The 17,234-nt window shown below is 34.1% G+C and overlaps 1 protein-coding gene across 2 annotated transcripts in view; it reads left to right on the top strand.

Moving 5' to 3' along the window:
- The window catches only part of SNCAIP (synuclein alpha interacting protein), a 252,789-nt gene that overhangs the window by 218,828 nt on the left and 16,727 nt on the right, over positions 1–17,234 (top strand). For both annotated transcript variants that reach the window (XM_074207731.1, XM_074207732.1), the window contains exons 7-8: positions 11,462–11,587; positions 15,184–15,353. In XM_074207731.1, the coding sequence (XP_074063832.1) occupies positions 11,462–11,587; positions 15,184–15,353 (296 nt within the window). The remainder of the gene's footprint in view (positions 1–11,461; positions 11,588–15,183; positions 15,354–17,234) is intronic.

The raw sequence follows: 17,234 nt of genomic DNA, 5'->3' as shown, positions 1-17,234 counted from the left end.
AAGCATACTTTTTGAAGCCAGTTGGTGAAGCATCCTTAGCTTGTTTTAGAAAAATATTGAAATTAAAGTCTAGCTGAAGAGGTTGTTTTTTTTTTTTTGGTTTTGTTTCATTTTATTCTTTGTCTCAGATTATCAGTTTTCAGGTTGTTATTTCAGAAGGAAGGAAAGGGAACAAATATTTATTTAGCATCTACTATGTTCTAAGCATTGTGCTAAGCATTTTGCAAATATTATTTCATTTGAACTCAAGAACATTAGGGATTCTTATATGATATAATCTGGAAAAAAGTGCAAAAATATTTTGAAGGTATCATTATTAAGAAAAAATACGAAAGGAGAAAATAATTGTCACAATATTGAATTCTGTTCAACCATTCTAACTAAACACAAATCACTTATGCACCAGATAACCTGTGAAAATGCTGACATTGGAAGTAGAACAAGGAAAATATTTTCACAAAAACTATTTTTGAGTAATTTTCTAATGAATTCAACACAGACAAGTTCTTTCTTCAACAAGCAGGCATTTCGATGTGCTTTGTCTGATTGTATTTTTTCAATACATATTTTTCTTTGAGATAGGACAAAGGAAAATTCCTTTATTTATTTTGCTTGTGTTCTGTCCATCATATATTTTCTTAAAAAATTAACAAGACCTGATTTTTATCTTTATAAAAATTAACTTTAATGATCTTATGGTCTTTAAACATGGGTAACATAGTTTTTAGTGATCTGTTATGATTCATCTTCTGGGTGATGGCTACTGGTTTTCCTCATTTTGACAAATGATGTCTCAGAGGATGCAATTACTTCATCACCTGCCTGTTCACAGTGGAACTTGCCAAAGAGATGAGAAAGCAGAAACTTCTAATGGCAGTCAAAGAAGGAGGAGATAGTGTGCTTTGCCAGTTTTTCCCACTTTACACTATCTTTGTCCCTTGAGAAGCTGTTGGTTGACCAAACAATTGGGAGAAAAGCCACTTGAGTCAATCGAATCTACTGACTGATGAATTGTACTGCTATTCATTATGTAGTTTGATTTCATGCAGTCTCAGTCTCATGGCTCTTTTTGTAGCATGGCAGGGAAAGTACAAAAATACAAAGAGATGCAAGATACCTGAGTCCCCACTCCACTATTAATTAACTGTGATCTTAGAAAGTCACATGAGCCTCTCTGGCCCTAATTTTTCATCTGTAATATAAGAGATTTTGGATGGACAATCTCTAGGGTCATTATGTGACCCCAACTTCTTCCTACTTTTAAATATATCTTTCAAAAATGTCCACATCTTTCTTAAAATTTTCATTGGGAAAGTGAAGAAATGGCTGCTGCAAATTAATGATATTATGAATTCAGTTTCTACAGTATTTTAAAAACACTTTGCTTACAACAAACTTTTGTGAAAAATAGTACTTATGTATACATACATATATGTATGTATGTATTATTATTATCACCATTTCATAGATGAAGAAATTGGAACTCAGACTAAGTCATGATATATTAAGAATCAGAATTGAGATTCAAACCAGATTTTTTTTTAAATCTCTGTCTCTTTGGTTTATTTTTTTTCCCTGCTCTTCTATGCTAACCAGATAAAGAGCATTTCAATAAAGGAAAAATTCAGTATTCCTTCCTGGTAATCATATGAATGGTAGGGCTATAAGGAATTTGTTCACAAGTGGGTCCTGGATTTTGTGGGGTGATATTTATTAAAGGAAACATTCCATTGTACTGTTTGATAGTCACATTATGTGTAAATCAATAATGCTACAAATATTTATATTACTGAAAAAAATCAGAATAAGAATCATCTTTTGATTAATGAATGAGCACTTTGGTCTCCAAGGACTAGTTTTTCAGGAACCATAACTCACAAAGTTCTGTTTCCATAAGTTGACGTGACAGTTGAGTTTGATTCCTATGATCCAGGCAACCAAGGCAAAACCTGTCTTTTGCAGTTAACTATCAAATGGTAGTAACAGAACTGGCATGTATATGAACTGGCATATAGACAGAATATGAATAAGAGTAGTTTTCATTGCTATTTTTTGTAGCTTTTTAATATACTCATGATCTCTTTTTGTATATGTGTGTACATCCGATATCATATGCATATATATGTATATACATATATGTAAATTAAGAAGTCCTGGGTTCAAATCCCACCTCGAATGCTTATTAACTATGTGACTCTGGGTAAATCATAGGGTCATAGATTTAGAATTTGAAGAAACTTTAGAAGTCATCAGGGCCAACCTTAATTCCCCATTTTGAAAATGAAAAAATTGAGGCCCAGAAAGACTTATTCATTTCTCTAGGTTCAAAAATAAAGTTAGTAACAACCCCTCTAAGCCTTAGTTTCCTTATCTGTAAAATGAAAATTAATAATAACATTTATCTCTCAGGTTGTAAAGATCACATGAAATAACATATTTATATGTGTGTGTATATATGTACACATATATACATATACACTCATATACATTCATATGATATGTGTATATCACATATATGTGCACATATATAATACACACATTATGAATTTGTATTTATATTACTTTTATACATCTAAATATAAATGTGTTATCAAAAGCAATTTCATTATTATCTTTTTGATGATACTTAAAAACAAGCTAAAGGCAATTTCCTAATAATATTAATTTAGTGAACTGGCATGAAAGCCCATCTTCTGTGATCACTAAAAGCATTTTCAGCCCAATTGCAGGGGCAGATAGGACAACAACAATGTCCTATTCCCACTTAGTTTTTTTTGGGGGGGGGCAAGGCAGTGGGGTTAAGTGACTTGCCCAAGGTCACACAGCTAGGTAATTATTAAGTGTCTGAGGTCAGATTTTGAACTCAGGTCTTTCTGACTCCAGGACTGGTGCTCTATCCACTGCGCCACCTAGCTGCCCCCTATTCCCACTTAGTTTACATTTCTTCTGGTGAGTCTTTATGTTTTCCAAGTCTTTTTTCCATTTAGTTGTGGTTACTCATTTTGGAAAATGGGCATTATTCTTAAAATTTTTAAGGATGAGTGTTATGTCTGGGCAGTTATAGGTAACAGTTGTACCTCTAATGATGCTACAATTCAGTTTCATTTGCCAAAATCTGAAGTGCTATTTTGGGGCATCTGGAGATTTGAAATATTGGAATTTCTTTTCTGTTCATTTAGAAAGGTTAGTGAACTTCTGGTGAATAACTCTAGGTGTCTAATTGTATCTCTCTAGGTATCCATTAGATTGTATATTTTTGGAACCTGCAGTTATGTTACACAGTGTCCACCACTTCATTCTATAATCATCACTGATCAAGTGCAAGTTCTATAAGAATAACTTTTTTGTTATTTCTGGTGGTGACAATGTGATTCGGAATCACCATTGTAAATCCTTCTTTTCTATAAAGAATTCTACATGATTAAGCCTTTTGTTTTATTTTTCAGTGTCAGCATATTGTTGGAATAGTTCCTCTGGGTGGGCATGGTTCTACTCTTGGTTCTTAGCCATTCATAGATTCTATTTGGAAATAAGCTACTTTTAGTTACATTCAATAAATCTAGCAGTTTATACCTAACCTTTTTTATTGCTTCATGAAATGAGAGTTGTTTAAACATAAATCTGTAAATTCTTAACTTGTTTATTATTTGTTCTAAAAATATCTATCATTTCTTTTCCTTCATTTTGATGAGAAGTTACTAATCTTTCTATAGCTACCTTGGGAGCAGAGCCTTCTACTTTATTAAAATTGTATGGTGACTTTGGGGGGGGGGGAATTTTTCTATAACTGCTACTGTATACTTTACTATCCCAAAAATTATACAGTAAGTCCAGAATTGTATAGGTATAGAGTGTAGCTATGACTTCAGGATGCTAGTCACTTTTTCAACAGAATTAATTCAGTTTTCTGCTTGATAACCTTATGCTCTCTTAGCCTAATATTGCTGTGGTAACTAAGAGGCATAGCAAGAACCCAGAAGAATCGGTCAGCTTGACCCTTACTGAAGTAATTCCTTTCTTCTCTAAACCTCTCCTCCCCCCCTTCCATAACACATATCCACATCCATACCCTTCTGTATTATATATTACATATTTCTCTCTTCCTTCTTCATCTTTCTTTTTCCGTATACTTAGAACTGAGCCCCAGAATCAGGAAGACCTGAGTCTAAATCTGACATCAGATACTTAATATCTACATAACTTTGGGCGAGTCACTTAACCTTTGTCTAACCTCAGTCTCTTCATTAACAAAATGGAAATGATGTTGTTGTGAAAATAAAATACAAACACTAAAATGGCATATGAATGCTAGTAATAAGAAAAAAATTATTATTTCTGGCATTCATATAATGGTATGAGGTTTACAGTAAAAATAGTGATGTTGATGATGATTATTGTTATTACTTTTCAAATAAGGAAAAGAATTCCTTCCGCTCTATCCCCTTTATACTTCATAGTTCAATTGTAGTATAGTTACATCATTGTTTCTAATAAGCTGTTGAATCTGAAGTCTTGGACAATGGCTATAAGAAAACGAAATAACTGGTTTGCTATTTATAAGTTCAGGATTTAAATAAATATTTATGTATAAATTCAGCTAATGTCTAGAAAGAGGGATGTGCATTCAGCAATTTATCAGGTAGGGTACTCTCTTTAGTTCTTTTAAATGGCCAGTATATCTTCATTTAAGTAGGGTCTTAAGTCATTACCACCATTTCCTCTGATAGGAAACAAACAATTTATTTGCATCTGTGAAACTTGAGAGCATTATCTTTTATTGGCAGGTACTAATAAGAATGAGAGTTTAGCTCAAATAAACAAATGACTAGGATTGACAATATAAGTAAAATCACTAATGAGTATGTTGATCAATCTTCACTTATATATTGTGACTAAGGTACTTAGAAAGAACAATTACTACACTGATTAAACAGAGCCTCATTTATAATTCTTTCATTAATCCTAACAATTAGAACTGAGCTCTTTTTCTTTCCTTAGTTATTAGTAACTGATAACAAAATAGCTTTCTTGAATGCCTATAGAGCTTAAAATACACACTATTACATTTCCTATCAAGGACATCAACATTTGCACATATTAAAAAGAAGCCAATTCTTAAGGTCTTTATTTTTTTGTTTTGTTATTTTTTTCTTACCAAGACTAGAGGCATTATACAGTTTTCTGTTAGCCATTTTTATTTGGGATATTAGATCTTGAGCAATAATTATTGCTAGACCTTCTGAATGGGTCAGCTAGGCATTTTAAATAAAAGTCTAGTTAATATAGCCTGGGGAAGTTTTTCCTTTCTAATATAAAACCTCACTAGACATACCCATAGGAATATGCAAAACTTTATAGTTACTGTAAAGAGTAATGTGCTGTTTTCTTACTCCATTTATAAAAATAGTAAATTCTTCAGATGGTCTTTAAAAATGTAGAAAAGAGGGGAAGGTAAGTTGCACAGTGGATAGAGCACCAGCCCTGGAGTCAGGAAGACCTGAGTTCAAATTTGACCTCAGACACTTAATAATTGGCTATCTGTGTGACCTTGGGCAAGTCACTTACCCCATTGACTAAAATAAATAAAAATTTAAAAAGAGTTGCTAAAAATGTGGAAAAGATATCCACTGTGATACTGAATGGGGATTGAAAAAAATCTATCTTAAATACTAATGACTATAGCAAAATTATTGATTGTTCATCTGCCTTGATAATCCCTTGGCAGAGATGAGGAATGATTGAGTTACAGAAGACTATACGTCCCCCTCCCCCTTGGTTTAGTAAAAGATAAAATCAGTCACATAATTTGAGAGTTGGTAAGGAATTTAATAGTCATCTACTCTAACCTATACATGAAGAGAATGCTTACTATAATATCCCTGACAAAAGGTCATCTAACCTCTGCCTGAAAGAACTCCAGAGAGGTCCCTTTTAACCCCTGATGTACCTCATTTCACTTTGGGGAACTTCTAAAAGTTTTTCTTGATTTCAGGCCAAAATGTGCCTTGACAATTGATCTTCATCCCTCCTGGTTCTGGCCTCTAGAGGCAAACAGAACAAGCTTAATCCCTATTCCACAAGATAGCCCTTCATGTATTTTACTGGGGTCCTTCCTCCCAACTACTCCTGCCAGTTCTCATTTTTTCAGACTAAGCATCCCCAGTGTTTTCAATAGATGTCTTATTAAATAAGCTCAAAATCCTTCACCATTCCTGTTGCTCTCCAGTTTACCAATATTCTGTTGCCCAGAACTAAACCTAATACTCTGAGATATGACAGAATACAGAAGGATTATATTGAGGCAGCTAGGTGGTGGAATGGATAGAGCACTGGCCCTGGAGTCAGACACTTAATAATTACATAGCTATGTGACCTTGGACAAGTCAATTAATCCCATTGCCATAATTTTTTTTTAAAAAAGAAAGATTATATTACCTCCTTTTTTTCCCTGGAAACTGCCTCTCCTTATGCAGCCCAAGACAGCCTTTGCTTTTTAGTCTGACCCCATCACACTTCTGACTGATTTTGAGCTTACATCCACCACTAACACCCTCCAATCAGGTTTAAGCCAACAGCTGTCTAACCATGTACTAGTGAAGTGTACATATATCCCCACTGAATTTCACTGTATTAGATCCAGCTCAATGCTGAAGTCCACCAAAGTCTTTTTGGATCTTGATTTTCATCAAGCATATTATTCTTACCAGCTTAGTTTCATTGGCAGGTTTGTTGAGTGTGACACCTTTATCCAGGTCAATGATACAAATGTCATAGAGTTTGCATCTAAGCACAGATCATAACTAACTATCCTGAGGCTGGATCTATCTCCACATTTCTACTTTTCCTGCATAAGAATAATATGTAATACTTTAACAAAAATGTGATTAAACTCTATGTAGGCATATCCACAGTATTCTTCTCATCCATTACTAGTTTAATGGTAATCATTTTATTCTACTGTGACCTGTTCTTGGTGAAGCCACGCTGTCTCTTTGTAATGATTGCTTCTCTTACTAGATGTTCATCAACTATTTCATTAATGATCTCACCTAGAATTTTCCTAGAAATCAAACTTGTTGGCCTACTCAGGTGTGATTTGATGATTGTGTGACTCTGGGAAAGACATTTAAACCCTGTATGTACTTCAGTTCCCTCATCTGTAAAATGTGAATAATAGTAGCACCTTTCCCTTCAGGGTAATAGGATAAAAGGAGATAGCATATGTAAAGTCATTTGCAAATGTTTAAGCACTACATAAATGTTAGTTGCTATTATTATAGTTTGTAGACTGTTCTAATTTTTTCTGAAAATTGGAACATTTGCCCTTCTCAAATTTTTTAGTGTCTTTTCTGTTTTGCATGATTTTTCAACTATTCCATGGTATTTCAACTATTATTGAGAGTGGTTCCACAATACTTTCAATATTTTCCTCACAATATTATCTTCACTTTCTGGTTGTAAAAACTAAAATTCAGAGAAATTCAATGACATAAAACATTACATAGCTCATTAAGTGATAGAACTGAGATCCTATGAATTTGTGATCTCTATGATCCCTTCTACTTGAATGAATCTGTGATTTAATTAATTTAAAGGCAAAACCAACTGATTGGGAGGATTCAAGTTAGATATTTTAATAGTATTGAGTAGTCAACCCAACTTAGAACTAATTAACACTGATTTTTTTATTGCTAGAGGCAATATGGTAATAGTGGATAGAGAGTTGGCCCCTACCCAAAGACCTGGGTTTCTGTCCTATCTCTCTGACATATACTGACTATATCATCCTAGGCAAGTGAGTCAGTGAGTCAATAAATACATATTTATGAAATGCCTATTATGTGACAAACCATGTGCTAGGTATAGGGCATTAAAAAAGAAGCAAAATCTGGTCCTCCCTTAGAGTTCAAAGACATCAAGTAACCAAATGTGAAATGTGTTATATTTAGCAAAAATTGTTGTTGTCCTTCATTTTTGAAGAGGTCCAGCAACATATGAGTGATATCTTGACCTAGGTATGAATTGGATTTAAGTGAGGTTGAGTTATACCATATCTTCAGCCTCACTCTCTCTTCCTGAGTCATCAAAGTTCAGTGGAAAGGCAAAAATGAAAACAACTGGCAATAGCCTAGGATGCAGTAGATGACCTTGAACAAGGTGTCTCTGATGCCCAACCAAGATCTAAGCACTCTACAGCACCTTCTTTAGTCACATAGGAAAAAAAATAGTAATTGAAGGAAGGGAAGCACTGGATTTTAGAATAGTTTCCTGTCAAAGATGAGATTTTAGCTGACATTTAAAAGAAGCCAGGGAAACCTAGAGAGAGAGATGAGGTGGGACAACATTGCATACTTGGGAGACAGCCAGAGAAAATGCCCAGAGACATGAAATGAAATGTTTCATTCATGGAATAGCCAGGAGATTTGTGTCATTGGATCAATGAGTATGAGCTAGGGAATAATGTGTAAGAAGAATGGAAAGGCAGGAAGGGTCTAGGTAATAAAAGGCTTTGAATGCCAAATAGAAACTTTTTATTTTTGATCTGTAACCAATAGGTAGCCATTGGAGTTTAGTGGATTAGGGAGATTACATGGTCTTATCTGTGCTTTAGGAAAATCACTTTGGCAGCTGAACTGGAGAATAAGTTGGAGTGGGAAGAGACTTGAGGCAGGCAGCCCCAGCAACAGGCTGTTGCAGCAGTCCAGGTGTGAGGTGATGAGCCACTTCTCCATGCATAAGGCAACTCTAAGTTACAAAAAAAAATGCTGATGCAAGTGAGGTTTCTCACCTGAGAGTTTTGATGGCATGAAACCACAGGTTCATTCCTTCTCTCTGTCCTTTATAACATTGCTGCTTACCCAAAAGGTATCGGAAACTGGTTCTGTTGTCTTATTCAAATATAAGTATAAATCCTTATTCTTCAGTTTTTAAAAATTGATTACAGTAAAGTGATAGCTAGAAAATAATTTATGTGAAATTGATTTTAGTTTGAATCAGCACTGTCACTTATCATCCAAAATGGTTAAGGTAATCTTAGACCAAAGAAGATTGTAGGATTACAGAGTTATAGCTGGAAGGGACTTTAGAGATCTAATCCAAAAGCCTCATTTTAAAGATGAAGAAATTGAGATAAAGAGAAAATACTAGTTTATTTAGCATCTCTGAGGGAGAAAGTGACAGAACCAGGATTCTGAAGCTCTTGCACTTTACCTTTGTAAATCCTCATCTGAAGTATATTTTCAATTTTGTGCCCTAGAGCTGGATAAGCTGAAAGTTTCCAAAAGAAGAAACAAAATTAATGGGGAAGAGATAGCTTGAAAGAATGTGATATCTTTAGCTTGGAGAAGAGAAAATTTAAGTGAAATATGGTAACTGTCTTCAAGTATTTATTTGAAGGATTCATGAAAAAAGCCTTCAAAGTCTTCTATTTCTAGGGTTAAAAACTAAGATGAACTAGGGAGGGAATAGAGATGGGAAGTAAAATTATAAGATGGTAAGATTCAGTTCAGCTTCATAAAAACTTCCTAAAAATTAGAGGTAAATCATATGACCAAAAGTAGAATGGAATGTATAAGTAGATCATGAATTATGAGTTAAAAGGCTAACAATAGCAGCTACCTCATTTCTCTTGTGAAGATAAAATTATAATATACATAAAGCATTTTATAAATCATAAAATACTATATACATTTTACTGATGATGATGATGATGATGGTGATGGTGATGATGATGATGACAGAGATGCCATGGTGGAGGCATCATCCAATGATTTCTGAGTTATTTCAGATCAGAGATGCTGTGATTCTTACTTTCCAAAATCTAGTGATCACATCATGTAAGTATTCACTGTCAAACCAAAGTATTCCCAAAAGAGAAGAAAAGATACCCTTGGAAAAGTTCTCTCCCCATGCATGTTTGTTAGTTATCACCTGATCCAGAACAAAATAAACTATTTTTGCCTTGCCACTGAAGAAAGGAGGGTGTTTAAGCTTATGATCCTTTCTCTAAACCTTCTTGAAATCCCAGTCTCTCACCAATATTGCCTCGCCTCCACTTGACCTCTCAAGGGTCCCAGGAGGGCAGCAACACTTTCTGTTGCTTTTTTTTTGACTTACCAACACTTAACTCTCCATATATACATTCAAAACAGGTTTTTTGTACTGTTGAACTCATTATGGTTTTCTTTCTCTGTAGGGGATCTCATTTCCTACTTGCTCATTTGGAAGAACTCCAGTGCAAAATGTTCGGTCCATTTTTGATGTTTTGCCCCTTTTCAAACACTGACCCATTCCCCTGCATAAATGACTTTAAAAGAGTTTGCTATTTTCATCCAACATTCCTTTAGCAGATTAGTTGGCATGTTCTGAAGGTGAAGACAAATTTAATCCAGAAAAGTATAAAAGTTCATGACCAGTAAGAACAAATAGTGGGGGGAGGTGGAATAGAGGGAGAAGAACCCCCAAATAAAAAGAAGTTCAAGGTTGTTTTAAATGCACAATCTTTTTAAATGTCAAACTCCACCCACTCAAATGTGAACTGTTGTTTTTACCCTTTTATATTTATTTAAACTTTGGATTTAATTTTTTCTATTTTAAACCAATGTAATCATGCTTATTCTCATACTTTCTCCTGGAGCCAAATATAACATGGGAATAGCACAGAAATGGTGTATAGCAAAGCAAATTCTTACCATCTTGTCTTTTGACCTGTGGAAATCGGTGTTCATAGATTTGGTTTACCCTACTTTGTAATGAAAAGGGAAAAAAAGGTAAAAAAAAAATAACCCTTAAAATAACAGATATTGTCTGGTGAAATCACAAGAGATCTCAATTTGATATCCCAAGTGATTTTTTTACATAACCTGTTTCTCCAAATCATTTTGATTTTCAGTATTTTAGTATTTCTACTGACAATAGAAAGAGATGGAAGTGGATTTCAAGTATAAATATAAATGACACTCATCAAAATAGTATTACTATTTAATTATTTACAAGTTTTATAACAATCTGAGAAAAATTCTAAAGGTTGTTTTGGAGCAGCTGGAAAACAAAAAAGTAGGAATCAGGAACCCTAAATGCTAAGCTAGCTTCCTTACTAGCAATTATGGGACCTTGGACCAAGTTATCCAATGTTTGGGGGCTTGCATTTGTTTCTTTATCTGTAAAATAATGGGATTAAACAAGATATATTCAGAGATCCCTTCTAGCATTAAAGTTCTTTCTCAGATTTAAAGTTGAGATTTTTTTAAATGTCTTTCTTTTTCAACCAGTGGTACAGGCCTCTTTAACTCTCTTCAACAAATGTTTTACTGAATTGCAATTCCAGCCTGTTAAGAATGTTTATTTATGACACAAAACTTGTTTGTTTCTAAGGTTTTTTTTATTTTTCCTTTTCATTATATCTGCTTATTTTCCTATACATATGATTTTACTCATTTCCATGTGACTGGTTATTTTGTAGGAAAAAATCCTTCTCTGGCTTCTTCAGTTTATGCAAGAACAAGGAATTTCTCTGGATGAAGTTGACCAAGATGGTAACAGTGCAGTTCATGTTACATCACAGCATGGGTACCTAGGATGTATACAGGTGGGCCAGGTTTTTATACCACCTACTTCAGGGTTTCTTGCAGGGAGAGAAAAAAATCTGTCAAGTGATGAATCAGTATTGATAATATGAAGCAAATAATAACATAATGAAGAAGGGAGAGAATATCTAGATTAACTTAACATTTTCCTAGTGAGCATTACAGTAGACAGCAGGATATATATATGATATGTACATATGTGCAATACCAACAATAATTTATATGTGATCTATAATCTATTCAATACTTTATAATATATTATGTCATCTATATAATAATAATTATATTGTATGTATATGTATAATGGATTGTATAAACCAAGCCTATAGATAATAGGGTATTGCTTTTACACAAGTAAAAACTTATTCATTCTGTGTCATAAGTAGAATTAAGTTCAGTAAGGGAAAACTGTTTGAAGTAATAGGGGAGATTATACCTTGAGACTACTTCAAAACATGTGATATTATATAAGATAATAAATGATTAGAGCAACTAGATGAAACTGCAGATATAGAGTACCAGGCCTGGAGTCAGAAAGACTTAACTTCATGAGTTCAAATCTAGCCTTGGATAATTATTAGCTGGATATACCATTTTAACCCTTTTTGTCTAAGTTTTCTGATCTGAAAAATGAACTGCAGAAAAAAATGGAAAACCACTTTAGGATTGTTGCAAAGAAACCACAAAAGAGATCACAGACACTCAGATGCAATTGAAAAATGACACAACAAATAACAAATGATTAGGCAAAATGTAAAATAGAAGGAAAACTAAGGACCCTAATATGATGTCATGCTAAGTATGACTATAAGTTAACCAGAAACTTAATTATATTGGGAATGAAATATACAAACATTTCAATCATCTTCCTATTATAGTTCCCATCATTTACTATTTTTACTTTGGGGCACTACATGTTAAAAGGAATATCAAGAAATTAGAAGAACATAGAGGAGAAAATTAGGAAGGGAAATAAAGGTCATCAATTTACTTAACCTCAAGGTTGAGGGTTCATTAGTCAATCAACAAGCAAGTATTATTAAGCTTGGCACTGAGTGTGCTATGCAGGGGATAAGGTGGGGATGATGCAAAGAAAAAGTCAGTACAATTCTGAATTTTAAAAAAAGGAGGAACTACATTTTCACAGATAAGTAAATGCCATATATATTTGTGTGTGCATTATATTTATATGTATATATACATATATATGTACACATGCAAAATAAATATATGGTTATGGGGGAGGAAAGGTTTCTAATAACCATGGACAGCAGGAAAATCCTTATGAAGGAGGTGGTCCTGGAAATGAACCTTGTGGGGAGATAAAGAGTTCCAAGAGGTAGAAGGGAAGAAGAGCATTCTAAACATGGGATAGAACCTATGCAAAGGTAGGTCATATAAGAGGAACAAAAGACATAGCCTGTTCAGTTAGAAAATAGTGTATTAGAAAGAATAACATATAATTAGCTCCCAAAGGTAGGCAGGAACCAAATATTGATGGCATTAAATGCCAATCAGAGAAGTTTGTATTTTATCCTAGAGGCAATAGGGAACCACTGAAGCTTTCTAATCAGAAGAATGAAGTGGTCAGACTTATAGTTTAGGCATATCAACTTATTCACTAGGTAGAAGATCAATCAGAGAGGGAAGAAGATACTGGATACATAGGTTCCAAATTGGAAGCTATTGTGGTAGTTAAGACTAGAGGTGATAAAAGTTTAGAGTTTGATATGCATAAAGAGGAGGAGATGTAAGTCAAAGATAATGGATATACAATTAATTATATTTTGTCAACTAACTGGATGTAAGGGATGAACGAGAGTAGAACTGGAAAAATCCAACACCATATCAGTCTTCAAAATATTGGTGAGGCACACTTCCTATAATCTTTTTAAAAATTTTTTTTTCTTTTTGCAAGGTAGTGGGGTTAAGTGACTTTCTCAGTGTCTCACAGCTAGATAATTTTTAAGTATCTAAGGTCAGATTTGAACTCAGATCCTCCTGACTCCAAGGCCAGTGCTCTATCCACTGTGCCACCTAGCCTTCCCTTCCTATACTCTTTTTAAAAAGATCAAGATGGAATTCAAAGGGAATAAATTGGTATTGCCTGTTAGATATGGTCTTTTATGACTTTAGTAAATTTAAGATTAATCACCATTAAAGAGGAAAAAATCTCTCTTCTTGAACTGTTTAATAGTTAGCTCTCAAGTTATGAAAGATAGCACTAACAACAGTCTGAGGAATTTTCCAGATAGTAGGAGAGAAAAGGGGAGCAGGGACAAAAAGATTGGGGGAAAAATGACCAAGAAAATTGTAGAAAATTCTAGAATGAAAAATATTAAGGCCAAAATCAATAGGGAATTATGCTCACCATTATTCATTCTTTCAGTATTCCTGTAAGGTAAGTAGGTGGCATGAGTTCACCTTTGCATAGTGGATGATCATAAACTTGAGAGAAAAAATTCTCCCTTAAAAAGTACTTTTTTCCCTCATTTTATTAGAGAAATGCAAATTAAAGCATCTCTGAGGTACCACTTCACATCCCTCAGACTGGCCAATATGACCAGAAAGGACAATAATCATTGGTGAAAGGGATGTGGGAAATCTGGGACACTAATACATTGTTGGTGGAGCTGTGAACTCATCCAAACTTTGTGGAGAGCAATTTGGAATTACACCCAAAGGGCAACAAAAATGTGCATACCCTTTGATCCAACAATACCACTACTGGGTCTATACCCTGAAGAGATGATGAAAAAGGGTAAAAACATCATTTGTACAAAATATTCATAGCAGCCCTGTTTGTGGTGGCAAAGAATTGGAAATTGAGTGAATGTCCATTATTTGGGGAATGGCTGAACAAATTGTGGTATATGTACAGTATGGAACTCTATTGTTTTATTAGAAACCAGGAGGGATGGGAATTCAGGGAAGCCTGGAAGGATTTGCATGAACTGATGCTGAGCGAGATAAGCAGAACCAGAAGAACATTGTAAGCTTTAACAGCAACATGGGGGGGGCTGATGATCAATCTTAATGAACTTTCTCATTTCATCAGTGCAACAATCAGGCACAATTTTGGGGTATCTGTGATGGACAATACCATCTGTATCCAGAGAAAGAATTGTGGAGTTTGAACAAAGACCAAAGACTATTACCTTTAATTTAAAAAAAAAAAAAACGTTATCTCATTATGTAATTTTACTATCTCTTATACTTTATCTGTTTTCCCCTTAAGGATATGATTTCACTCTCATCACATTCAACTTAGATCAAGGGATACCATGGAAACAATGTAAAGACTAATAGACTGCCTTCTGGGGGGGGGGGAAGCAAGAATAGGGGGAAAATTGTAAAATTCAAAATAATTAAATAAATAAATTAAATTTTAAAAAGTTCTGATTTTCAGCACCTTAAATATCCAGAGACCAGAAGTTTTGCTTGTCAAATAGAAAAATTACAACACATTTAAGGGTCCTTAAATGCATTACCTTATTTCAGATGTTGATAGTTCTTAGCAAATGACAGCCATGGTGATGATAACAAGAAAGTTTTGACAATATTTTTCCAAATAAATTTGTCTGAATTTTTTTGGCAGACTTTGGTTGAATATGGAGCAAATGTCACCATGCAGAATCATGCAGGAGAGAAACCCTCCCAGAGTGCTGAGCGACATGGGCATACCATGTGTTCCCGTTACCTAGTGGTGGTAGAGACTTGCATGTCTCTAGCATCTCAGGTTGTGAAGTTAACCAAGCAGCTGAAGGAGTGAGTTTTGTTTCCTTTTCAAGAGGAAAAAAAAAAATGATCTTTCTGAATTGCTCATCTGAAGCGTAACTGAAGTGCTTTTTTTTTTATCCTTATGGATCATATAGCTAATTTTTAGGATTTATTTTATTTTTTGAGTGGTTTTATATTAAGGGATAGGGACTAACCCTGAGATTTCACTTACATAGGGAGCTACTTGGTGAGAAAAATCACCATACCAATGTAGGTCAACACTTTTGCAGTTCTTTAAAGATGGAAACTGAAGCCAAAAAAATCAGTGACTTGCCAAGGTTCACTGATTCCAAGTTCAGTTCTCTTTCTGCCTTACTGCATCTTGCTCACAAATAAGGCAAATAAGAAACTGCTCACGCACTGTCTTAATTGCACAAATTATTCCCCTATTCAAACCTTTAAAATGCATGGAAATAACTTTGTAATATAGACCACCAAACTATTTCCATTCTCTTCATCCAATACTCTCTTACAGTGATTGGATGAGTTGAAATGCATAATAATTTTAAAGAAATAGCATAGTGGAAAGAATGCTTTGTTCAAAATCACAACTGGTTTCAAAATAACTATAACCTCTGGGAAATCAGTCACTTAACCTCAGATGACATTATAAGACTTATAGTTCCCTATACTACAAATCAGAGATCTTTTCCATGTTCAAGTATTAATCTTCAAATGACTAATTTTACATTAAATTCAAAGGAGAGGAAAAATACAAATTTAGCATTTGATTTTTGATTAAGCTAAGTTAAACTAGATAAACTAAATAATCTAATAAATTATATATATATATATATACAAACACACCATTTTCCCAATTAATTGAATTTATTAATTAATTGAATATTTTTTGAGGACTGGATAGACTCTTAGAACAGGAAACTGAGAGACTCTGGGAGGCATCTTAATAGCAGTGATAACTGAAGTGATAAGTATTTAAAAAAAAAAAAGAGTGGCTAGACCTTACCAAGAATGAAAGTATACAAATGATGAACAGGTACAGAACCTTAGGGATGCTTACACTTAGGAGGTAGAAAAAAGAGAATAACCTCTCAAAGAAAAACTAAAAATGAATGCTCAGATAAATAGGATTTGAATCAGGATAGAACAGTAAAATATTGATTGTCACTTTTAGAATTCCATATATAAATCTACTTGGCAAATATATAAAAGAATTCATTCCTTTTCTTGAGGAAGGAAAATAAGCATTAGAATGATAACAGTTTCTCTTTTGAGTCTCCTTTAGACTGATCCTCAGGGTACACAATACATAGAAATCTCCTAACAAAGAATTCAGGGATGCCTTCTTAATTTTTTTTCTTGGAAAAATGGCTCAAGTTCAACAATTTGGTTACAAGCTTTTCTCGAAGGCCTTAGGCTAAAATATATATGCACACTAATGTGCTGCAGTTCTTCAATTCCCCTCAGATCTTATTGGTGAAAACAGCTTAATAAAAGTATTTAAGCGAATGTAGCCAGTGTTATGATAAATCAATAATAGAGGCTCTATGATGACTCCAGGGCCTTGTCTTGATGAATAGTTTTATTACAGTTTACTACAGTCAGGTTTGGGAAACCTGAAATGGCTTAAAGGGTTCAGTTTAATGGGCATAGTTTAAGTCCCTGTGGCCTTGTTTTTTTCTTGATGTGTTGTATGAGCACAGTAGTTGGCTATCTCTTTCCTTTAGTTCCCACAGACCTAATAAATAACCTGGCATGTGGGGGAGCAGGGGGAAGGAGTCAGGGGAGAGGTAGGACTCCAGATTTTCCAATAAAAGGGTTTGATGGAAGTCAAAACAAACGGAAGGGGACTAGAGACAAGAGAAAGGACTTGTGTGGCTATTATTTTTCTACTAGATGCCCATCCTC

Source organism: Macrotis lagotis, chromosome X (assembly GCF_037893015.1).
Source record: "Macrotis lagotis isolate mMagLag1 chromosome X, bilby.v1.9.chrom.fasta, whole genome shotgun sequence".
Taxonomy (NCBI): domain Eukaryota; kingdom Metazoa; phylum Chordata; class Mammalia; order Peramelemorphia; family Peramelidae; genus Macrotis; species Macrotis lagotis.
This window is presented reverse-complemented; position numbering and strand designations above follow the sequence as displayed.